Consider the following 25,131-nt stretch of genomic DNA (forward strand, 5'->3'; position numbering starts at 1 on the left):
TGGCTTGGGTTTCATATGTACATTTTCAGTCTTATAAAGGCATGCTGTTCACAGAATGCTCACCTTGTTCCACAATAAATATACAACATTTCTTTAACCCCACTTTACCTAACCAGTACAGCCCTCTCCGGATAGCAAGAACACCATAATTCCTGTGCATTGGCCATATTGGCTTGAATCTCTGAGAGGTGAAGTCAAAATCATCTAAAGTACCAAAGTTCAAGAAATTATGGAATAGACCAATACTGTCCGCTCTGATTTTCAGTAAGGAATCTCTAAGGTTTCCCACAGGATATATTTTTTTGCCCTGCTTGAAGAATTGTGGTTTCTCATTCAAGTACTACCCTGGCATGACAATCCTTAGCTTTCTAAAATCAGATAAGATTTATTATGTATTTACTTTATTTATATACCGCTTTTGTCAGCCCTCAGGCGACTCAAGATCAAGTGTGTTCAAGGAAGTAAGGTGATCCACAATAACTGAAGACCTTTTTGCTTACAAGACAAGAACGCCACCTAAGATGCTAAGGCTTAGGAGATGATCCAGGATTCAAGGAGTGCTCATTACATTAACACAGTTTTAAAGTTTAAATCAGAACTGACAGCATGAAGATGTTGCATGATTTTAGTGTGTTACTGTATGGACAAACCAAAATACACTTGCAGATTCCCTGGGTTTCTGTGGTTGTGAGGTTACACAACTGCCAAAAGACAGAAGGGCTCCATGGCACCCACCAGTAGCAGTGTGATGATAAACACTTACATCTCTTTCCTCTGCAAGCAGCTCTTTGCAGTTGAAGGGTTCTCTGAGGACAAGCAATGCTTTGTAGCTATGATTAGTATCAACAGCCATTCCCAAGTGGGGAGGGGGCAGTAATTTCATTCAGGTGAGGCAATTAGAGACAATTGGCAAGAGATGAGAATTCCAAATAGGCACTTCTCCCATTTCAAAGGAGCAGCTTGTTCTGAGGGTAAAATGTGCCTGCATTTCCATACCCCACAACTCCCAATGCAGGGCTTGGAGCTGAAAATATTTCAATTACAATCTTATAAAAATCATTCAGCCTTTAAACAAGTTGAAACAACGAGCCAAACTCTGTTTTGGGAGTTCCCCAGCAAGCAAACAAAACCACAGTTACTTTCTGTGATGTTTTCATTTTTACCAGCGTATGCACTCTCGCTTGTTCTGAAGGAATCGTTTGCAAGATGTCCCAAAAGTGATGTAAGCCAGGAGCAGGGGCAGTCATAGATATGTATCTACAGGTAGATCTAAGGGTGAGCAGCAATAAATCAAGTATTGTATATGACCAGCAACAAAGTGAGCCCCAGACAGATCCTAATTATTTTTCCACAGTGAAGAAATTAGGTGGTAACCAGGAGACTTCTGTACATAGGTATGCAACAAGGAACAAACATAACACAAAAGAGGTACAATAAGCAGATCGGTTAAATGTGTACAGTATTAGGAAAACCATTAATTCATATACTTCAATGATTTAGGCTTTCGAAGTTCAGGTTTTTTTTTTAAAAAAATTAGCCTGTGTGAAGATACCATCAGAATGCCATTATTCAGGCAAAAGAGCTGAAATCGGGAGTGGGAGGGAGCTAAGTTCAAAGAACTACATTGTTTCAGCATAGAACAATCCCACATTGTCTGGCAGACAGATCAAACAGGTCAATGAGACACAATCTCCGATTTCAATCAAAATTATCTTCTTTCCCCAAAAATATTTTTTCCATTTTTAATCCCTTTTCTGCTGTTCCAGACAAGATGGGAGAGGGAGATCTGTAGAAGAAAGCAGGGGCCTTGTGTTTTTCAAGAAGCAGTGAAAAATGTGTGCATAACAATGCCGTTATGCAAAGTTTTGAATGTGTCTTTCTCTAAATCCAAGATTTGTTCAGATAAAAGCTGAATGAACAGCGAAGCTGATCTGGGTGGCTCATTTAACACAAGCTTCGTGCCAGCTAGTTTTAAGTTTCATCTCCCCGGGCACTGAATTCTTGAGCCAGCAACAGCAAGTATATGGCGACACAGGGATTCAGCAACCCACCAAGGGATGGTCCAAATGAAAGCCCCTGGAAAGCCCCAGGCAAGATTCTTTCCCAAAACAATAGAAGAAAGCCTTGTATTTCCACGTCTGTGCACATTCAGTAGCAACCACTGCATCTCCCCTCACTTACAGATTCAGAGTTGGTTATATAAAGAATTGCTGGATAGTAAACACAAATAGTGCTATGGCTGGCGTTTTGTAATTTTTTTGACAAATAAAGCTGGCATGCTCTGGACAAGAAGCCATTACTTATGGTGTATTTTAACAACTTCTTAAAACATGATATAAACTATTATCTGCCCTTGAAACATTGAACAATTGTGGTCCTCTCTCTACATAATATTAAAAGCTAATGGTCAATAATGAATACTTTGTACATTGCATTTATCTGACAGGAGGAACTGCTACTGATTGAAATGCAGTCTACTATGGAATGATCCAACTTCCCTCTTGGTGCATGTGCCTTCAAGTCGCCTATCAACTTATGGTGACCCCATTATAAAATTACAGAATCATAGAGTTGGAAGAGACCTCGCGAGCCATCCAGTCCGACTACCTGCCAAGAAGCAGGAAAAGCACAATCAAAGCACCCCCGACAGATGGCCATCCAGCCTCTGTTTAAAAGCCTACAAAGGAGCATCCACCAAATTCTGAGGCAGAGAGTTCCACTGCTGAACAGATCTCACAGTTAGGAAGTTCTTCCTCATGTTCAGGTGGAATCTCCTTTCCTATAGTTTGAAGCCATTGCTCCGCGTCCTTGTCTCCAGGGCAGCAGAAAACAAGACTGCTCCCTCCTCCCTATGACTTCCCCTGACATAGTTATACATGGCCCTCATCATGTCTCCTCTCAGCCTTCTCTTCTGCAGGCTAAATATGCCCACTCCTCATAGGGCTTGAGTTTTTAGTTGCCCTCCTCTGGACACATTCCAGCTTGTCAACATCTTTTTTTTCAATTGTGGTGCTCATAATTGGATACAGTATTCCAGGTGTGGTCTGACCAAGGCAGAATAGAGGAGTTGCACAACTTCCCTGGATTCTAGACACCAGACTGCTATTTATGCAGACCAAAATCCATTGGCATTGTTGGCTCATGTTTAACTTGCTTTCCACAAGAACTCTAAGATCTTTTCACACATACTGCTATGGAGCCAGGCATTCCCCATTCTGTATGTTCGTATTTCATTTCTTCTGCCTAAGTGGAGTATCTTGCATTTGTCTCTGCTGAACTTCATTTTGTTAGTTTTGGCCCATCATCTCTCTAATCTGTTAAGATCATTTTGAATTCTGCTCCTGTCTTCTGGAGTATTGGCTATCCCTCCCAATTTGGTATCATCTGCATTAATTTCAGAGGATTTTCTTAGACAAGGAATACTCAGATACACACACACACCATCGTCCTGCTCGGTTCCCATGTAGGTCATCCTTCAAGATGATTAAAGCTGCGTATCCCACAACCAGATCTCATTCCAGACTGAAATGGATCTAGATAATCTAATTCATCTAGAAATCCTTGAAACTGGGATCCCATTATAGGAACTTAGTCAAGAAGGGAATATTTGACACTGGCCTAAGATGGATCAGAATCCATCCTGTTTTCCTACATCTTTGCATTTTTTCTGTAAATATCTTGAAATGCTAACCAATAACTATTTGATGTAAATCTTGCCAATTTTACAGATTTACAAATCTAGTTATATATGGACTGATTCAAGCAATATGACATGCTATGAAGTAGTTTTTATGACACATTACTACACAGCACATTTTATTTACAGATATAAGCCCTAGGGAAGGGCTTATATCTGCCAGCACTAAAATGACCGGTCACTCCTCCTCCCTGTAACCAAATATATGGGAATGCAGGCATGGGAAGACATTATGTTTACCTGCCTTTGTACAAGAGAGATATTTTCATCAAATGTGCCAGGAGGAGGCAGAGGGAAGATCAGGACAAACAAAGATTTATAAACTAAGGTATAATATAGTAGTTTATAAGCCCAAATTTCAGGAAACAGCAAGTTTGCTTCTGGGTGTTCAGTGGCAGATTCAACGAGCCACAGCTTGCAATGGCAGTTTCAGTGCAAATTACAGCAAGAGCTCTTGACAATTTCAAACTTGTCTAAGACAGTGTGAGTTCACACTCCAACTGCCAGTATGAATCCAAATTCAGCCCACATGGCATGTTTGCTGGACTTGTGTCAAGTCTTATGACTAACTTCTGGAAGTTTTGACATTATTTTTAAATTCATTTGTCAGGACATTTAGAAATGGAGTGGAACTTTAAGATGTCACCCAAAAATAGAACAATAAAAATGACTTTTAAGGAGCTTAAGGGTGATAAACTACTGACATCCTGTGGGGAATCTCTGCCACAGTCACACCACGGGTTTTAGAAAGCATGGGAGAAGCTTGGCTATCAAATTAATTGATCCATATATCGATTTCAAGCAGTCTGACTAGATCAAAAAACTGAACAATCCATTAGCATGAACCAATCAAGGTGATCTTTACAGATACCTATACAAATTACATGCAGACTGCTTACAACTTTATGGATTTAAGCTTAGTTACTCAACAAACCAAACCCTTTTCTGAAGGTTGCAATACAGGTATTGGCCATTTAAATGCATAACATATGCCTTTCAATACATGTTTGAATAAAAAAGCATACTATTTTATTTTATTTTTAATGTCAGGAGCAACTTGAGAATCTGCAAGTCTCTTCCGGTGTGAGAAAATTAGCTATCTGCAAGGATGTTGCACAGGGGACGCCCGGATGTTTTGATGTTTTACCATTCTTGTGGAAGGCTTCTCTCATGTCTCCACACGAGGAGCTGGAGCTGACAGAGGGAGCTCATCTGCACTTCCCCGGATTCGAATCTCCGACTTGTCGGTCTTCAGTTCTGCCGGAACAAGGTTTTAACCCACTGCACTACCGGGGGCTCCTAAAAAAGTATACTGAACTTCTGTAGAACAGTAAGGAAGCTGCAGAACAGATTAACTACTTTGAAGGGCCTATAAATCAGAACCATGTTGCATGTCATATATTCTGCAAGGATTATGCAGTCAGTTGCCCAGTGCTCAGCTGATCCTTGCTTAATTTTTAGAAAATGTAGGTTCAGCTCACTAAGCTATTAGGAGTTTAATGTATTATTATAGAAATAAATGAGAAAGTGAAACTAGCAAACATGTAAGAGAGGGATGGGTGTAAAGTGTGGTTTAGGGACAGCATGCAGCCATTGGGACTCCCAAGTGCGCCCTCTGATGTCCTGTGGAACTCTGTAAAGCCATCTAAGGCCCCCATTTGAAAATATTTTGTGGAATGATTTTCAGGCACTTTTTGCTTGAAAATCAGTCCAAGCTAGTCTAAAACTCCTTGAAAATGTGGCAGCTTGTTTCCCTTAAACTTACAGAACTCCCCATCCTCCTTCCCCCATTAGACAATTCAGCTGAAAAAAAAATGCAAGAATGGCAGTCAGAATCCTGTATCCCTTCAGGTGACCTGCAAAGTGACAAGAATAGTCATCTGACGAGGGATGTCTTCTGCCTTCTGCATAGTTGCCTACCCCTGATCAAAGCTAAGTGGGTCTCTTCCTTGTTGCCAGTCATTTGCTGGCTTACCATTTTGTCCATATCATATATTTTAGAATGGGTTTGTGGAGATGCCATCCTGAGAGCACCACAGTAGATTTTGTTTTGTTTTGAAATACTCCTAAGACGTTTCTGTGCATGGAAGAAAATTGTGACCAAGCGCCATAGGATTCCAAGAAGCCCAGGAGAAAATTTCATACCAGGAAATAAATTCTCCTTCAAGTCGGCTTTATTATGTTGTCTTATAATGCAAACTTGCAACATTGAATTCATAATTCTAATGCAGTTTTTTTTGGAAGGGGGTGAGTTATATTGGACTATTTTTAAACATACCTCAATCACCTGACTGCCAGTTAAAAAGAAAAGGCTAATACATTGTTTTCCTGCCTAGTGGAAAGACTTTTGACTATTTGATACAGAAGAAGGGAACAAAGTTTCAAAATAACCAATGAAGCCAAAAAAGAAAAGAAAAAAGGAACATATCTGTTTTCTCAGTATTTTTCATCACTTTGAATTACCTGTTGAAGAAGGTCAAATCAAAGTGGTAAAACATTTATCACAGCATTTTTCTATATGGACAAAATGGTAATACAAGCAAGTGTAAATAAGACTTATGATAAAAGGCAAAACTTTCTCATAAAGATGGGATGATGCCCTCAGCCCATCTTACTTTCATTGCTGTCTCCTCATAAACACTGGACACCAATGTCATATAAGTTTAATTTATTTCATTTTCTTGAATATGCCACCTACATAACTTCAAAGAAGAGTATTGTACAGGAATTAGGGAACCCAACTTGCCACTGGCACTCAAGAAAGTCACAAGAATAGACCTGGAGAATGCACCTTTCCTTGGCTGCATGGCCATATTTCTATTCTGCACAACACAGGCTAGAAACGAAGCCAGTACATAGCGCTGCGGACACGGTTGTAATCCGGAAGCTGTTCAATAGGACCTGAGAGAGAAGAGAGGGGGGTTATTTGAAAGACTGCAAAGAAACTTCTGGCATCGTTTTGTCCCAATGCACTGTAATACTGTCTAAAACTATTAAGATATGAAAAAACTACAGGAGAGTTAAACAGAAGTCTTACTTGCCTTTAAGATCAATTCTTAACAATATACCTCTGTTCCCTGCTTTTCAGGAATCCAAATTCTTGATCTGATAATGACAAAATCCAAGCCTGTATGGTTTCAGAGAATATAGTGTTTGGGGGGATTTTGTAGATTTTGCACCCTGTCTGGAAAACCCAGCTCATCTAAAGAGCTTGGCTTTGAAGGCTCAGCCTCTGTCTTAATAATGGCAGGTGCGAGGAGGGGAAACACCAGCTAGTGTAAGAAACTGAGCTGTTCAGGCAGGTTTCCTGAAATAAGGATTTTCTTGGCTGACAGACAGAGATTGCAGTAGTATTACTGCAGAGAGCCAGCCTGGTTTGTTGTTGTTCATTCGTTCAGTCGTCTCCGACTCTTCGTGACCTCATGGACCAGCCCACGCCAGAGCTCCCTGTCGGCCGTCACCACCCCCAGCTCCTTCAAGGTCAGTCCAGTCACTTCAAGGATGCCATCCATCCATCTTGTCCTTGGTCGGCCCCTCTTCCTTTTGCCTTCCACTTTCCCCAGCAGAATTGTCTTCTCTAGGCTTTCCTGTCTCCTCATGATGTGGCCAAAGTACTTCAACTTTGTCTCTAGTATTTTTCCCTCCAGTGAGCAGTCGGGCTTTATTTCCTGGAGGATGGACTGGTTGGATCTTCTCGCAGTCCAAGGCACTCTCAGCACTTTCCTCCAGTACCACAGCTCAAAAGCATCGATCTTCCTTCGCTCAGCCTTCCCTAAGGTCCAGCTCTCACATCCGTAGGTTACTACAGGGAATACCATGGCTTTGACTAGGCGGATCTTTGTTGCCAGTCAGATGTCTCTACTCTTTATTATTTTATCGAGACTGGACATTGCTCTCCTCCCAAGAAGTAAGCGTCTTCTGATTTCAGAGTGGTGTCATCTGCATATCTGAGGTTGTTAATGTTTCTTCCAGCAATTTTTACCCCAGCTTTGCATTCATCAAGCCCCGCACATCGCATGATGTGTTCTGCATACAAGTTAAAAAGGTTGGGTGAGAGTATGCAACCTTGCCGTACGCCTTTCCCAATCTTGAACCAGTCTGTTGTTCCGTGGTCAGTTCTTACTGTTGCTCCTTGGTCCTTGTACAGATTCCTCAGGAGAGAGACAAGGTGGCTTGGTATGCCCATCCCACCAAGAACTTGCCACAGTTTATTATGATCCACACAGTCAAAGGCTTTAGAATAGTCAATGAAGCAAAAATAGATGTTTTTCTGAAACTCCCTGCCTTTCTCCATTATCCAGCGGATATTGGCAATCTGGTCTCTCGTTCCTCTGGTAGTGTTACATAAAAGAATATTTACCCAAAAGAGCATTTTATAAGCCCTGCTCCCTTATATTTGTAGCCCTGCTCCAATAGGATTACAAGGGTGGTATGCAGCGTTGTTGCTGCCTCCATAGTTAAGTCTCAACTCCATGTCACGGTCAATGTTAATTCTGACACAGTCAAACTGAAGCAGCCCACTGAGAGCAGAGGCACCCCCCCCCCAAAAAAAAAAAAAGACAAGTTGCTCCATGAAAGCCTGAGAGAAGCCAGGCAGGTCTCTAATGAAGCCATGGCCTATTTACACCCACTGCATTCTCAGCTTCTAAGTAGTACAGCTTACCTAAAGGATAGCCACTTACCTACTCCTGCAACAGCTGGGCATTTGTCATAAAGGTATTTACTGCACACCTCGCGCACTGTTTTGGCATCAACCTCCTAGAAAACATGTAAGGCAAAAGCAGTATTACATTTCAATATACAGAATAAAGTTAAGGCTTCGGTTTTCCAGGGCAAAGTAAGCCACCAGGAAAAAGATGCATCGCGGTTAGTAAAATTGGTCCTATTTGGCAAAGAGCCTTCTAAAGCTACTCCCAATATCCATAACAGGCAAACTTCGGCCCTCCAGCTGTTTTGGACTTCAAGTTCCACAATTCCTAACAGTCAGTAGGAACAGCCTGAAAACATGGATGTTCAGACAGGCCTTTGACCTTGAGTAGGCTGAATGGGCCCATCTGACGCTAACACTTAGCACCTGTGAATTGACTGCAGTTAGTTTTATCTACTGTTGTTTTAAAATTATATTGTTTTGATTTTAGCAAGTGTAATATGATGAATGTGTGAAACTTCAAAGACTAAATTATATCCCTCCAGCTCCAAATATTTCTGTATCTTGCAATATGGGCTCTGAATCTATGGAAAACTGTCATGTTCAGAGGTTTGGTTTGAGAACCTGAGTGTTTTTTTTGTTTTTGTTTTTCAAAACACTATCTGCTGATGTGACAATTCTTATATTTTTATGTATTTAAACCAATCCCCTAGCTTTGGTTGTAATATACAAAAGCCACAGATGTCAATAGCAACATTATTATCCCCCAAACCGCCCACTCCATAAATTGATAGTACATACAGAAATTCTGGCATCCCATTCTGCCAGAGATATCCGCCGTCCATAGTTCAGCAGCTGACTTCCAATATTCTCACAGACAGGAGTAGTGCCTGGAAAATATGAGTCAGTTGACAATAGAAATCTGAAGCAGCATTTACTGATATGAAACATCTTCCAAATCTGCAGATGCAAACAGTATTGATAAATGTTTACCAGGTCCTGGTAGCCACGTGTGCCTTTGGTACTTCATTCAAGAAAGCTCCAACAAAACTTTGATTTGACTTTCAGGAGTTTCAGCTTAACTGAATACATCATTTTTGGTCTTTGGTACATACAGTATTTGAGAAAGGCCACTGGTAGGACCACAATTATTTTAATGACACATACACTTGCGAACTAGGCCACTGAAGCATCTAAAATTCTCTCTCATTTTGAAATTGTGAAGTTTTATTTAATGGGAAAAACTGGAATGCTAACTGAGATGACATATATATTTATGCACTTGGGATTTTACTCCACTTAAGTATCACTAGCAAGATGTGTATATCTCTGTGCAGAATATAGGGCCCGGTTTTTAGTCCTACAATGTTTAATTCATCGATTAATTAAATAAGGACAATTAAATAAGGAGCTACTGATATATAATTTCTTTTTACACTGAAAAGAAGTTGTACTTATTTTTTGGAACAGAAGCAATAGGTCTCATCTAGAAAGCCCCAAATCTGAACTAAATGATAAGGACAAGTAGTATGGAAAAAAATTACACTGAGAAGATAAAAAAGAGACAAGTTCTGCTTACAAAAACCTTACAATTTAATCTGCAAGATGGCAAATTAAAAATTAAAAACGCCTGTTTTCTAAGTAGCATAAGTCAGCTTACAAATAAAGCAAGCTTCCTTTTCTAAGATGGTGCAGATTGGATAGATAGCAAACCTTTAGTGTTGGACAAGTCTTACAGTAATTTATGCACACCATATCATTTGGTCTTTCATCCCCAAGAGGGAGTCAGGAGAAACAGCACTTTCACTGCAATTCTCAGATGGGGGAAATACATAAAATCCTGCTCAGAACTTGGCAAGTAGGAGTTGCCTAATAAAAGAAACATACCATCCAGTTGAGCCACCAAGGAATTTCGAAGGATGTTTTTGGCTCTCTTCACATCGCTGTCAGTCACACTAGTGCAGAGGCTCATCCTGAATAGGGTGGGAATGTGGAATCTTAAGCAAATACCAACCACTTTTACATGACACTGAATCCCTTTCTTTTTATCTTTCTAGTCTCAAAATTAAATATCAGGATGGCTCATTGACACTATATGTAACACACATTAATAATTTAAAATAATTTACAAATAGGTTTTATAATATCTTAAATATCTATATATAACATCATATATCTATATCTATACCTATATATAACATAAAATAATGGTGGAATGGTCATAATAGCTACAAAGGAGCTGAGGCCCACTAACTGTATCAGAATTGAAGTAGGAGACAGCAGAGACAGGGACGTGTGGTAAACAGAAGAACAAATACTCTTAATGCTCATTTACAGGTGACCTCAATGATCATTTCACTCCTTACTCTCAAGATAACATATGTAATTTGGATCTAGCATATAACTGCAACAACAGGACTGAGGATTTTTATCTAATTGTTCCATTATCAAACATTTTTTCCTTCTTATTTTTCAAGGAAAGGAAATCATGCTCACCATTCACCCTGGGCAAAATGCATTGTATCTTCAATATGCAAGCCATCAGTAACAAAATAAAAACCGAAGAGCCCTGTGTCAGAGTAGCAGGTGTTGAAGGCTCGGAAACTCTGGCACATATTTGTCTGAGCAACAATCGAAGCCAATTTACTAGATTGGTTCTGTAAATAAATAATTATGAAACATTATGACTAATTACACCACAATGATCTCAGTTAATTTGGGTAGCTAACGTATGGTATTCAAGTCACCTTAGAAGATCAAATTTAAATTCACCAATTACAACTGAAAAAGAAAAGCCAGGCATCACTATCTATTGTTATTAGCGTCAACAGACAACTATATCTGTAATCTTTGGCAAGGACTTCCTCATTTGTATAAAAAAGAATAGGGAAATGGAGAATAAACCAATAGCATCTTTAAGACTAACTGATCTATTTTATCAGAAGCTTTTGTAGATATCAATCTGCTTCTTCAGATGCCACTGAATAACATAGCAATTTCTTTGAGTATGAAAATATAACTTCAAACAAAGAGGGGTGAGCCAGGTCATTTAAATAGCAGCTGAAATTTGGCATGTAAGAATCTTAAGCTCATTATTATTATTATTATTATTATTATTATTATTATTAATCCCGCTTTTCTCCCAGGTCAGGACTCATCATAAACATAATCATGTAGTCTAATCTGGATGTAACCTTATGAGTGCACCACCATAAGCCAGATTCGGCGCACCATGTTGGCAAAATGCTGCCAGTGATATCATGTATAGAAGGAAGATTAAATACAATGAAGCACTTTACAATGAATCAAACACTTGGCCTTTCTGCCCACTGCTGACCAGCTGACTGGGAGAAGCTTTCGGAGATCTTAAGAAAATATGTTTTCCCACCTTTAGTACCTCAACATATTTTAAGGGAAAACATCCAGGATTGAACTTGGATTTTTGAAAATGCAAGGCCTGGATCACGGAGCTACAGTCCCTGTAGCCAGCTGCCACAAGGGCAAGGAGGACATTCTGAAGACTAGCTTTGTGCTGTCAATCATCATTCAATTTATAGTTTAGGTTTGATTCTCATCTTTGACCAAATTCTCCAGAAACTTGAGGACAGCACAGATAGCTGTAAGCAAGATCCTAGAGCAGGATAGGTAAACTTTGGTCCTTTAGGTGTTTTCGTGCTAGGAATTGTGTGAGTTGAAGTTCAAAACACCTGGAGGGCCAAAGTTTACCCACGTCTGTCCTAGACCCTCTGCTGCCATAGCTATGATGGCAGCAGCAAGATACAAACAGCAAATGCAGTAGCAGCAGTGGGAAAAAAGAACTGATTATTGCCCAAGTTATCCCCCCCGCCTCTTGTACACTGCCTTGGCTCTGAGGAAGAACAGCTGGCTTGGAGCTGTCAGTTCTTTTTTCTTGCTGCCATCATCATTTCCCTCTTCCTAAATGAGGATAGAATAGAACTATCATGGGCCATTTTATGTGGTGTTCCTGTAAGGGTCGCCATCTTGCCAGGAAGTTAACATTCTTTTGCATCTGCCACAAACATTTGTTCTAGACAAGCTAAAACATTTCAAAACTAAATTACCCAAAAAGTACACCAAAACTTGTGGTACACTTCACAAAATTGACCTTCACAGTTCCAATCTTTTATAGGGTTTTGCTTGTGTGTGCATCTGCTTTGAAGATACCTGATGACTTAGGGTGACCCCCATAACTTTCATTTGGTTTCCTTAGGCAAGACATACTCAAGAGGTGGTTTGCCATTTCCTTTCTCTGAAATATAGCTTACAGAAGATGGCAATCCTTAGTTCGACATAAAATGAAGTAATTGGATATTAATATTCCAGTCTCAAATCTTACCTTCCCACCCCCAAAGGTAAGATCGTAGCTCCCAATCACTGCATTACCAACCAGGAGAGGAATATTGTCTGGATCAGCCCAACCTGGTCCCTCGACAGCAATGGCAACATGAGCCAATGGCAAAGCATCATCTCTGACACGGATCTTTAAGAAAATAGAAGTAGAAGAATACATTCAGAGCTTTTCTACAGAGATAAAGGCTTCCTGTTTGTCTATTAAAGTTTTAACACGTTTACATTTTAAAATAAAATAAAAATAGTTTTATTCTGTATTTTAAACAATCAAGGTGTCTGAAATTAGAGTTAAGGGCTCAGAGGTAGGCCATGAATTCCACCATCCTACATACTATTGAAATAGTATGGGAAAGAGCAACACGATTTTAATCAAGAGAAGGAAGAATCAGAGAACACAAATGTATAATTTCCTTGTTCTGCTTCTAATGTTAAACCTAGGTATCAATACTATACATCACAGACTTTCAAATACATTTAATATCCAGTAGCTTCTTACAATATTTTGTTCAAACAGAATAAGCTTTCTGGTAAAAGCGGCATTCTTTCAGAGAAAAATTCTAAATTAGACACACAAGACTACACATAAAGTCTCAGGAATTGACTTATTATAATTAAAAACAGCCTTTAGTACCTATGTACAATTTCCAAGATTATAATTCTTTTCCTCAAGGATGCAAAGAAAAATAAAATGCTACCTCACTGCCAGTAAAGCGGCATTTTGGAAGAATGGGTATTGTATCTTCCTTGTACTCAAAAGGAACATTGCCAAAATGCTGCTTGGCAAGGTCCACAACCTCTTTGTGATTAACACCTAATAAAGAAACAAGAAAAAGTAACATCAATACAACACAGCAGGAAACACAGTAATTGCATGAGAATCTTAATTCTCGAAGCAATTTCAAGATATGAATAGTTCAACAGAAGTTCACAAGCTCTATAATCTTATACAGGGGATCACAACCTTTCAGCGCTACTTTATTTAATTAATGTACACTTTCCCCTTCTTTTGACATGGGATGTGAAATGTTGAAATCAGGTTCTGTCTTCATGTGTTTTTTGCCATCTTCATATTATCTATTTTTCCGCTTAATGCTGGGCCTGTCCCAACCCCAATTATCCACTAAAAACACAGGGTGTCCCAGAAGTCTCTGTACATATGGATTGATCACCACAGCCCTGTGGAATGGCCTGCGAGAACCCCTGGTCTTTCCCATCTTGACTTTTACTTGTGGGGCCACTTAAAAGGAACAAGGAAAAGATCAGAAACACTGATCATTTGAAGGACCATATTAATAATTTGCATAACAGATATCTTGAAGTGTGTTCTCTGAGTGGAGGAGATACCTCTGTGTGTTTTAAAAAAGAGGTGGGCAAAATTTAGAGAATACTGTATATACTTGAGTATAAGCTTAGTTTTTCAGCCCTTTTTTTAGGCTGAAAAAGTCCCCCTCGGATTATACTCGAGTCAAGGTTATTTATTATTTTACTCTGTTGTTCTTATTCTTATTATTATTTCATTTATTATTTTATTCTATTTATTATTACATTTATCATTTTACTCTATTATTATACATTTATTATTTTACTGTATAATTGTTATTGATACATTCATTATTTTACTCTTTTTATTATTATTGTTATTATTACATTTATTATGTTACTCTATTATAATTGGAAGGATATGTAAGCACATTTACAATGAAGAAGGTAAATAATCATTTAATCAGAGTTGGACAGTCTTATCTTAAATTACCATTTTTGTAAATATTCAAAAACATATAATCTACTGATTCCTCAATTAATGTAATTTAATTGGTATCTATTTTTATTTTGCAATTTACCAGGAGCTGCTGCATTTCCCACCCTCGGCTTATACTCGAGTCAATCTGTTTTCTCAGTTTTGTGGTAAAATTAGGTGCCTCGGCTTATATTCGGGTCAGCTTATACTCGAGTATACATGGTATATTGTATTTTTAATATGAATATTTTGCAAATAAAGATACATTTAGCGACTATTTCCACTTTCCCTATGTCTGGAGACTTTTTGGACACTATGTATATACTCTGAAAACAGGCCTATTTGGACTCCCTGATTTTGCTTTCTTTGAAATAAGCTAGCAGGGGAAAAATGCAAAAAATAATCCAAATATAGCACTATAAACACTAAAACACAGGTCTATTTCCAATCAGAGCTTCCTCAAATCAGTTTAAATTGTTATTAATACTTGAGTGTTTATTCTTAGATCTGTTTCAATTAATGTATAGGGCAGAGAACCAATAAACAAGATCAGTGGAACAAAATAACTAAAAGTGCCCTTAGAAGATGTTATTTGTTTCTCCCGGTGGATAGCCACTTTTTAATCTGATGATCTAACTCAAAAGGTTTTGCCATCTGTAAAGATCATATGGTCATGGGCACACAGCCATGTAATATCAATCCCAATCTAAGAAGGATGAATTACTTTTACCATTGAATTAATACCAACCTCCAGCAGCTGCAAGGACCATGCGAGGAGCTTTGAAATGAGTGTCAGTGAATTCCACTAGGTTTGTACGTGTCAAACGTCTAAAGACATAAAGTAAAAATGGTAATAAAAATCAACAATATAAGAAAAGGATGGAATAAGTTTTGTAGCATGACAGGTAATAAAACAACTCCTCGAGCAGTGTCATTAACAAGTGTCTCGACATATTTTTAATATGAACAAAACAAATTCAGCCTTGTTAGCTTTTTGTCACAGCAATTCCCTCTCTTAAGGATTTAAACAGAAGTTAGAATGCTGCAACAGCTAACGAATTGGGATCATTTCCCATCTGGACCTCAGCTCAAGTACAAACAGGAACATAGCAAGCAGTTTTGTGCTGAATCAGACCACTAGTCTCTCTGTCCCAGTGATGTCAACCCTGACAAGCAGCTGTTTTGCAGGATTTTAGACAGGGCTTGTTCCTAGCTTTCCCTGAAGATCCCTGATGGACTCCCATCCAAGTACAAACTAGGCCTGTCTCACTGTATCTTTTGGAATAGTTCTGAACTGATGATAATTTGTGACATAGCTTTGGGCTAGTGTGCACCAAACAGGAATCATTACACTACTACCAACATGGTGAAGAGTGTTCTAAAACTTATGTTAAGCAGCCAGCTAGCTCACCAATCATCTTTTAAAATATGTCCTTGCTGAAATCAAATGTCATGTGTTCAATTCGTCTGAAGAAAAAACATGAGAACAAGTGTATTGGTCTGGAACTTGACAAACACCAATTTGGATCACTAAGTAGCCAACAGGATAAGAGGGCAATATTTGACAAGCTAATATTCTTTACCCTCAGTGCCCAATCAGTACCCAATCGGAAACAGAAACTATGAGCAAATAAAGGCCACGAAGTAAGTAAATAAATACATTTTAAACAGCGAGATTTTGGTAAGTTTCTAGCAATGAATTGCTGCAAGCTGCAAACATTTTTTGCTAAATTTAATAGGTTACCTTTCAACCATTTACTATAAAATCTTTTGATTACATTTGTGAATACAAACAATGAATTGTCCTTCTGCTTCTCAACTTTCCTTAAACATGAGATATAATTTACCTGAACCTTCTTGATTAGTATGAGCCATGTTTGCTACAGATTAGTTTCCTCAGAAGCAGATTAAAATATTATCTTTGTTCATGCTCTTTTAAAAATAAACATTTGTTTGGAAACAAACATATATAGGAAAAGCAATATTCTTCCGGTGTATATTCTGTGCTGTAACAGATGTAAAATAATGTTTCCCATGCAAATAAAGACTTAATTGTTCTTATTTGTTTGCCACCATGGTCAAAGCCTTTTGTATGTTATCTAACAATACACATATGCAAACGTAATTCAAATTATATATTTAAATATAACATCTTGGTAAAATATACTTAACAATGATGAAAAAAAAAACCAATTTCAGATGTGCTTCACAACAGAGAAATTCCAATCTTACTTTGCATTTGCTGATGTTCCTTCAACGGTTCGACTCAAAGCAGTGCCTTGGTATGCTGTAGCATGAAGGTAATCAAAGACAACATCAGACAAGCAGGCATCCATTTCTTTCATTTCCTGAAGGATGACATTCCTCTCCTTCTCAATCTGAGATTCTTCCAGACTGCAGTTCTGTACTACATCAGCCAAAATCTCAATGGCTAAAAAAGAAAAGAAGGCATGCTTTTTAGGATCTTTTTCTCATGCAAATAACTTGGAGAAGTTAACTTGATATTGCTGGGTGAGAAAGGAACTTCCACCCCATAAAGAAGCACCATTGGGGAATCACAACACTGCTATAAAGCTGACTTCGTTCCTATTTTCCCATGAGACCAGAACTCTGCCCCGGAGTATGGTGGACGCTCCTTCTTTGGGGGCTTTTAAACAGAGGATGGATGGCCATCTGTCAAGGGTGTTTTGAATGTGATTTTCCTGCTTCTTGGCACAGGATTGGACTGGATGGCCCACGAGGTCTCTTCCAACTCTATGATTCTACATAATTAATGTCCCAATCATTTGTTCACCACTCTCATTCTCCTCATCCTTTTGTTGGTCTTATACTCTATTTCCTGTGCTACAATTGCCTCCCATTTTTATCTCCACACCGCATACCTTTGTGCTTTGCACCTTATACCTTTGTGCTTTGCACCTTAAGTGTTTTAATATGAAGAAATTGAATGCTTAAGTGTTTTGGCTTTTTAGCAATAGCTTTGTACAAGTCTTCTATCTAAGACACAACTATGTGCAAAAATGAGGATGCCAGTATTTGGATCTTTATAAGGGAAAAACACAGCTTGAAGGAAGTTCTCCAAAAGGCACATTGTACTTTTCATCAGTTTTTAGTATCCTGAAGGATGTTACTGGCATTGAGAGATAAGCAGCCTAATTCTTCAATACTAGGCTTCTAGAAGGTTTCTTGGAGCAGCCAGAGAACCACTAAACAGGCAGTTTTATAAGCCAGTCTTGTTAAGGTACTTACAAATACATAACAACTCCATCTACCACAAGTTATCATTGTAGGAATAGTCTATTTGTTCTCTTCAACTTTCTTTTCTGGCAATGACCACAATGGGTCTGTGTCTCGTTTTTCACAAAAATACATCTCTCCACCACCCCCTTCTTCCCCCTCTCTTTTTGCGGCTATTGTAATAATAACTTTATAATAATAAACCATCTCCAAAAAGGGACTTGTGGCAGCTTACAAGACACTCCAAGGTGCAGCATAACATAAACGGTACATGAGTATAAAACAGCATTACATAAAAATTATAAAAACAACCACCATTGCAGCCTATGCTACCAGTTTCCCGAAATGATTTTTTCCAATCATAATCTCAGAATTCCAATTATTATCTCACCATTCAATGTGATTCCTGTTACAGCAGCATAAATTTTATAATCAATACAATTATTTTGCCCAGTTTTGCCATTGGAAAGCAACTGCCTCTTCCCAGTAGAGCCCAAAGCATAATAATAATAATTGGCATTGAGGAAAAACTCGGCCATTACCAGGACCTCAAAATTGAACTGCAAAGGCTCTGGCATAAACCAAGACAGGTGATCCCAGTGGTAATCGCACACTGGGTGCTGTGCCAAAAGATCTCATCCGGCATTTGGAAACAATAAACATTGACAAAATCACAATCTGTCAACTGCAAAAGGCCACCCTACTTGGATCTGAGCACATCATTCAAAAATCCATCACAGTCCTAAACACTTGGGAAGTGTTCGACTTGTGATTTTGTGATATGAAATCAAGCATATACATCTAGTTTGCTGTGACATACTGTGTTTTTGTGTCAGTAAAATAATAAGTAAATAAAAATTTATTTCTAACCCGCACCTCTCTCCCCAAAGGGACTCAGAGCGGCTTCCAAATACAACACAAAAACACGGCAAACATTCAATGCCATAAAAATCAAACACAATCAAAAACATTCACACATAAATTAGCACAGAGAAAGCAACTTCAGCAAAAGTTATAAAGCAGTTAGTCAAATATCATTCATAATGATCTGAAAGACGGAAGGCATAGGCTACCAAGAACTAATCAAGTGTATAATGTATTGCTATTAAGTGGAAAATTGCTTCCTAATAGCTAAAATTGGCTTCAATTTAGGACATCATTTCATGTCAATGTACAGTTAAAATTTATCTTTGACCAACACTCATCTGGGCTGCAATTTTATCCCATATTAAAGTTCTACAGGCATGCAAAAAACCCAAGCCACCTCTGCCAAATGTACAAATGTTGAGGAACACACCCCAGGTACACTACCTTTGGGCAAATCTTTTGCTAAAGCTTTCATGAAGAAGGCTGTCTGTTCACGAGAGGTGTAGCTATTGAGATGGGCACCCATGCTTTCCACTTCTTTTTCAAATTCAGCACCAGGGCGTTTCTTTGTGCCCTAGAGAAATATTGAGAAACAAACAGATGGGTACCAAGGAGCATACTAAATGTTTGTGGCACTAATATTTATTATCTATTAACTTTATTTAGATCCCGCTTTTTTCCCCTCAAGGCGGCTAATGAAATACTAAAGCAGTGCTACGTGTGACTCTTCTCAGATTGCATGAAAAACAAACCATTCATTTGCCCATCTACTCCACTTCCATAAAACTATCATTAAGTGTTAAACTTTAGAAATCAAAATTTAATAAAACAGCTGTTTCTAATATATATTAATTTAAAACATGACTCCAACATGAATACTAGCTGCTCCTATGTAACTGTCTGTGAAAATATTTAGCCCACGAAAGGCAAAAACAATGATTACATCAAGAAGGAAATAGCTTGTTGTCTCACCTTGAAAGCCATATGGTCCACAAAGTTGCACGTGCCATTATTATTTTCATTTTCATAGCGACTTCCTACCCCAATCCATACCCCTACCTGACAAAAAGGAAACATATATTAAATATAATCAATGTTAGATCATTTTAATGGAAAATATTTTACTGTACAAAAACGTTACAAGAGGTCACATGGAGCTTCTACTATATGATAGTGAGGCATAAGCTATAGGAACATTACAAGATGATTTTTTTTAATCCTGCTTCCTTATCCTGAAGGAAGAAACAAGTGGCATTCACAAAGAACTAAAAATTCCTAAACTGTTGAGATCAGCAAGTGTAACAAAGCATTTTTTAAATTTTTTTCTAGTCTGATTTGTTATTTACTCTGCTCCTTAGGATTCACTCAGTGTCTTTATCAGAGTATTTAGGGAATATTATTTTCTTTTTTGGTTAGGCCTGCTTCAGCATGCAAACTTATTCTCTGAAGAGATACTATCACTACACAATCTAATGACACGACCACTTATTGCTGGACTATTCAACCTTCAAACAAGGTGTCAAAAGCCCAGTATACTTTGGAATCTGCATTGCTATCCATAAATTTCAAACACATTCAAGGATGTGCAAGATCTCTTTCTATATTTCATTTTAATAGATAAATAGATACCTTAGATTAGAGCTTTTTAGGCATTCTGAATAGAGAGAACTCCCCCACAGTGGTATGTCTACTGAGAAGGTATGCATTACAGAAGATTTGAGACCATATTTTCATATGTACAAAAGATGACATAGGACATTCACCTATCTTGTTGGGCCTCTTACAGCCTTTCCTAAATTGTAAATTAACCTTATAATGCATTCAACTGTACACTGGAAGTAGAAATAATTAATGATGGACCTTCCAACAAAATTAGCCTCCCATTTTGGTCCTCTTATTAAGAAATCCTCGATGAGCTAATTATATGTTAGAATTTTTTCTCTTAGTTTTAAAAACTGTTTTCTACCTTGGAACTATGGCAGGCTGTATATTTTAATCAGAATATCAGACTAAGTAAACATAGGGATATATGAGACAGAGAATTGAAAACCTTTCAATAAATCACATTAAACTCACTGTACAAGTTGGCTGGTCGGAGTGTTCAGACGCTATGCGAAGACCATTGTCTAAGGTAGTGACTTGTGTTTCTGGAAGGTTATGCAGAACTTGGGCGTACGTTGCAGTACTTCCACTTCTTGTCAAACTCCATAAGGCTGGCTAAAGAAATATCCATTGACAAACCAGTTAATAAAACATTTCAGATGCACAAAATGTATCCTCTTAAAAGCTGTACCAATATACTTGTATATAAACAATTCATAAGACATCAAAGGCCCATTAACTTAATAAAATATTCATTAAAATGTAAGAAATTACAGTCACCATGTGATGGACAGCAATGATCAATCTTATATCAATGTTCAAATTTGAATTTTCAAGACAACAACAACAATTTTTATTGATTAGCCAGTTGGCCTTATCAAAAACAGACAGTGCAAACACAACATACAACATACGTCTGGTCCTATTAAAATAGAATACAAATATATAGGAATTTATTAACTTAAAACCAATGTAGCTTAGCCATAGATATATGCATCAACTTAATTTTCAAGACAGAAAAAACCCACAATGACCTTCAAGAATAATCTGCTGGGTAAAACACACATGCACAAGAAATCAAAAACTACATGACAAAAATCGTCAAGATGTTAACTCTAAAGCTAACTACATCAAAATCTTAAAACCTAACTGAATTAAAAACATGCTCTGAAACTGTAAGAGAGAGAGTATGAATTGCCAGAGCAGCCTGAGATGCACAAACAAGAACATCCATAATGTTAGATAATACTGGAACCATCTATAGGAAAGTATCCCACATTGATGAACCAGTCCTATTCAATGCAAATGGGGAAAAAGCAATCTACTGTCCACATTGCAGACCCCAGTCATCCCTGAAACTAAACCCAGAGGACTGAGAAGTGCTCCACAGGAGGAGTATTGATTGCTACAGAGATGAATGACAGATGTTTCATTGCATTGGCGTTGTACGACCACATATTACCTGTGGGCTACAGAGTTTGACAAATCAAAAAGAAACAACTGTGGACACTGGCCACCTGTCTTCAAATGTTTCCATCACTGAGTTCTTGAACATCATTCACATGATTTAAATTGTTTGAGAGTTCAAAATTCCAGATACGGGATGATTGTCATGCATGGCTATAATTTTGCCTAGTAGTATCTGAGGAACAGGGTCCAATAATGTTTTGAAATGCCCAAAGGCAGAATTTACAGCAACAATAGGTGTATCCAATGTTTGGGGAAATTTCTTAGGTGGGAGACTGCAACTCTTAGCCAGTAGCTATGTGGTTGGAATATTTAGGGAATTCAATAACATATTGTTGGCTGCATAAAATTTGAATATTTTAAATGTATTCTGATATTTGGTTAGAATTGTGTTGTGTTTTAATGTTAGATGTGAAGTAATGGATCTGTTATGTTTATTATTTAATTTTTGATTATGTGTTATAATTTTATGTTATATGTGAATTTCTGTGATTTGTTTGGGTTGTTTATTTGTTTTTGTTTGCCAATCTTTTATTGGAAACCACTCTGAGACCCCTCAGGGAGATAGGTGTGGGATATAAATAAAGTTGTATTATATTATTTTATTATACTGTCTCCAAGTATTTCCACAGCAGTACAGGCAGTTCCCGAGTTACAGACAGACAACTTACATATGTCTAGGTAAGAACGGGGGAGAGACAACAAGAAGTGAGAGAAATCTTTCCCTTGGAAGGGAAATTCACTCCCGGAGGAGTAATCTATTGATGGCTATAAACCATTTTACACTTTAATGCATTTTAGTGGTCAGATTTTATTACAAAGTAAATGTGTTTGATTATATTTTATTAAGCCTTTAAACTAATCTATTTTGTTTCTAATTTATTTACTTATTGGTTAGTCATTAAAAGTTTATATTGATGTTGTTTATTTATTGGTTTGATTTGGTGTTTGTTTTCATTATGGCATTGAATGTTTGCCACTTTTTTGTTTAGAAACAGTCCTTAGTCTCTTCGGATAGATAGGACGAGTTATAAATAAAGATTATCAACATCAACATAACCATGGGGAAAAGATGTCTCCACTGAAGCTGTATTACCAATCCTTGTTCTACAACAAGCCATATTTTTCAAAATACGATCCTCACAGTAAGAGAAAGTGAAGTGAAATCTTATGAATAGGGGGCACGGACAGCAAAACAAACACCACATAACCCTTCCTTATGATATCCAAAGCTTGCTTTTATTTATATGTGTGTATATATATATATATATGAAGTTACACTTTAAAAAAATTGCCTGTTCCAACTTACATGTTTTTAAAATGTTTTTTAATGTTTATATTTTATTGATGGTTCATGTGTTATATATGTGTATAACTGCTGTTGATTTCATACTGCATCCCTTTTTGGGGATGATATGAATAAAGATTTATTATTATGTTATTACGTATGAATTCAACTTACGAACTCTGGAGCCCCTGGTGGCGCAGTGGGTTAAACCCCTGTGCCGGCAGGACTGAAGACCGACGGGTTGCAGGTTCAAATCCGGGGAGAGGCAGATGAGCTCCCTCTATCAGCTTCAGCTCCTCATGTGGGGACATGAGAGATGCCTCCCATAAGGATGATAAAAACATCAACTCATCTGCCTCTCCCCATCAACTGTAAGGACATTGTCCCCTGGGCAATGTCCTTACAGAAAGCCAATTCTCTCACGCCAGAAGCGACTTGCAGTTTCTCAAGTCACTCCTGACACGACAAAAAAAAAAAACAACAACTTACGAACAAACCTACAAAACCTATCTTGTTCGAAATTTGGGGAATTCCTGTATATGCAATAGATAGATTGATAGATAGCTTAGGCAGTATATACCCTATGTATCTATCTCAGACACGGGCAAACTTGGGCCCTCCAGGTGTTTTGGACTTCAACTCCCACCATTCCTAACAGCACAATCATTATCATGGCCAACCCAGGAAGGAGGCAACGAGCCTGCTCAGCAAGGAGACCTGTGGCTTCTTCTTCTGCCCAGGCCACTGGGCCTCGGCCTTGATTCCGGATTCGCCTTGATTCGCTGCCCTGCCTGGCGGCGGCTGGGCCAAGCCTCCTTCGCCGTGACCTTCGTGGGTGGCGCAGCCATCCCACCTCCTCATATTACAGATACAGACGTCTCCACCTTCCCGTTCCCGCCCACCGGCCGCCTCCCGCTCCTTCCCCGCGCAGAAGCCCACTCACCGGCGCGCGAGGCCCGCGCAAAAGGCCCCTTTTGGCCACGCAACCCGCGACCCGGCAGACAGAGGACGCCGCCATCTTACTTGACGGGAGGAAGAAGCACAGCGCATGCGCAGAAAGGAGAGCACCGGGGGGCCGTGCCAGAGAAGCGCATGCGCAAGAAGCAGGCGCAGGCATCCACAGAGGCTTAAAAGAGGAAGGCAACTATGATCCTTGTTCTCATAGCCCTGCTTAGAGATAAAAGCGACTAGTGCGGTAACTAAACTTCCGGTAACATTTGAAAGCTGACATTCACTATACAGCCCGGAAAACTCACAGCAACCCACTGACATTCGCTGTATGTTGCTTTCTGGTGGCGGTTTGCTCAATGCATTTCATATGATGAGGTGTCATAGAATCAAAGAGTTGGAAGAGACCTCATGGGCCATCCAGTCCAACCCCCTGCCAAGAAGCAGGAATATTGCATTCAAATCACCCCTGACAAATGGCCATCCAGCCTCTGCTTAAAAGCTTCCAAAGAAGGAGCCTCCACCACACTCCGGGGCAGAGAGTTCCACTGCTGAACGGCTCTCACAGTCAGGAAGTTCTTCCTAATGTTCAGATGGAATCTCCTCTCTTGTAGTTTGAAGCCATTGTTCCGCGTCCTAGTCTCCAAGGAAGCAGAAAACAAGCTTGCTCATATGCTAAGCTGGGTCATTCCTGGATACTACTTGGATGGGAGACCACCAATGAATTGAAGATGCTGTAGGCTATATTTCAGAAGGAACCAGACAAATCATCACTGCGTATTCCTTGTCCAAGAAAACCCAATGAAATTCATGGAAATCCTATGAAATTGTATTGTCGAAGGCTGTCATGGCTGGAATCATTGGGTGGTTGTAGGTTTTTGGGCTATATGGCCATTCTCTCCTGGCATTTTGCCTACATCTATGCTTGCCTTACAGAGAGAGGTCAACCCTCCTGTTTAAGGAGCTCCATTGGCTGCCGTTCATCTTCCGGTCCCAATTCAAGGTGCAGGTGCTTACCTACAAAGCCCTAAATTGTTTGGGACCCGCCTACCTGCGTGACCGCATCTCCATATATGAACCCACGCGTTCCCTTTGATCATCTGGAGAGGCCCTGCTCACGATCCCACCTGCGTCGCAGGCGCGTTTGGTGGGGACGAGGGACAGGGCCTTTTCTGTGGTGCCCCCCCCCGACTCTGGAACTCTCTCCCCAAGGACATCAGACAAGCCCCAACGTTGTCAGTCTTTAGGAAGAGCCTGAAGACCTGGCA

General features: G+C 38.9%; 1 protein-coding gene across 1 annotated transcript; it reads right to left on the minus strand.

The window, feature by feature from the left end:
- Positions 1-6,350: 6,350 nt before the first annotated feature.
- On the minus strand, positions 6,351-23,970 carry UQCRC1 (ubiquinol-cytochrome c reductase core protein 1). Its single transcript, XM_060766167.2, has 13 exons — positions 23,859-23,970; positions 20,635-20,775; positions 19,531-19,617; positions 19,003-19,132; positions 16,687-16,885; positions 15,203-15,282; positions 13,412-13,527; positions 12,703-12,846; positions 10,842-11,002; positions 10,233-10,318; positions 9,147-9,235; positions 8,380-8,455; positions 6,351-6,598 (listed from the first exon to the last, which is right to left on the minus strand). Exons 1-13 carry the CDS (start codon positions 23,931-23,933, stop codon positions 6,534-6,536), a joined length of 1,449 nt encoding a protein of 482 aa, XP_060622150.2. The 5' UTR covers positions 23,934-23,970; the 3' UTR covers positions 6,351-6,533.
- Between the last annotated feature and the right edge of the window lie 1,161 nt (positions 23,971-25,131).

This window comes from Anolis sagrei, chromosome 2 (genome assembly GCF_037176765.1).
Source record: "Anolis sagrei isolate rAnoSag1 chromosome 2, rAnoSag1.mat, whole genome shotgun sequence".
NCBI lineage: Eukaryota > Metazoa > Chordata > Lepidosauria > Squamata > Dactyloidae > Anolis > Anolis sagrei.

Excerpts from the sequence above, each read along its gene's own strand:
- UQCRC1 (XM_060766167.2), bottom strand. The coding sequence starts at position 23,933 with ATGGCGGCGTCCTCTGTCTGCCGGGTCGCGGGTTGCGTGGCCAAAAGG. Across the intron at positions 13,528-15,202 it reads GGTCCTTGCAGCTGCTGGAG|GTGTTAATCACAAAGAGGTT; the intron begins GTTGGTATTAAT and ends TTTCTTTATTAG. Across the intron at positions 11,003-12,702 it reads TTACCTTTGGGGGTGGGAAG|AACCAATCTAGTAAATTGGC; the intron begins GTAAGATTTGAG and ends ATTTATTTACAG.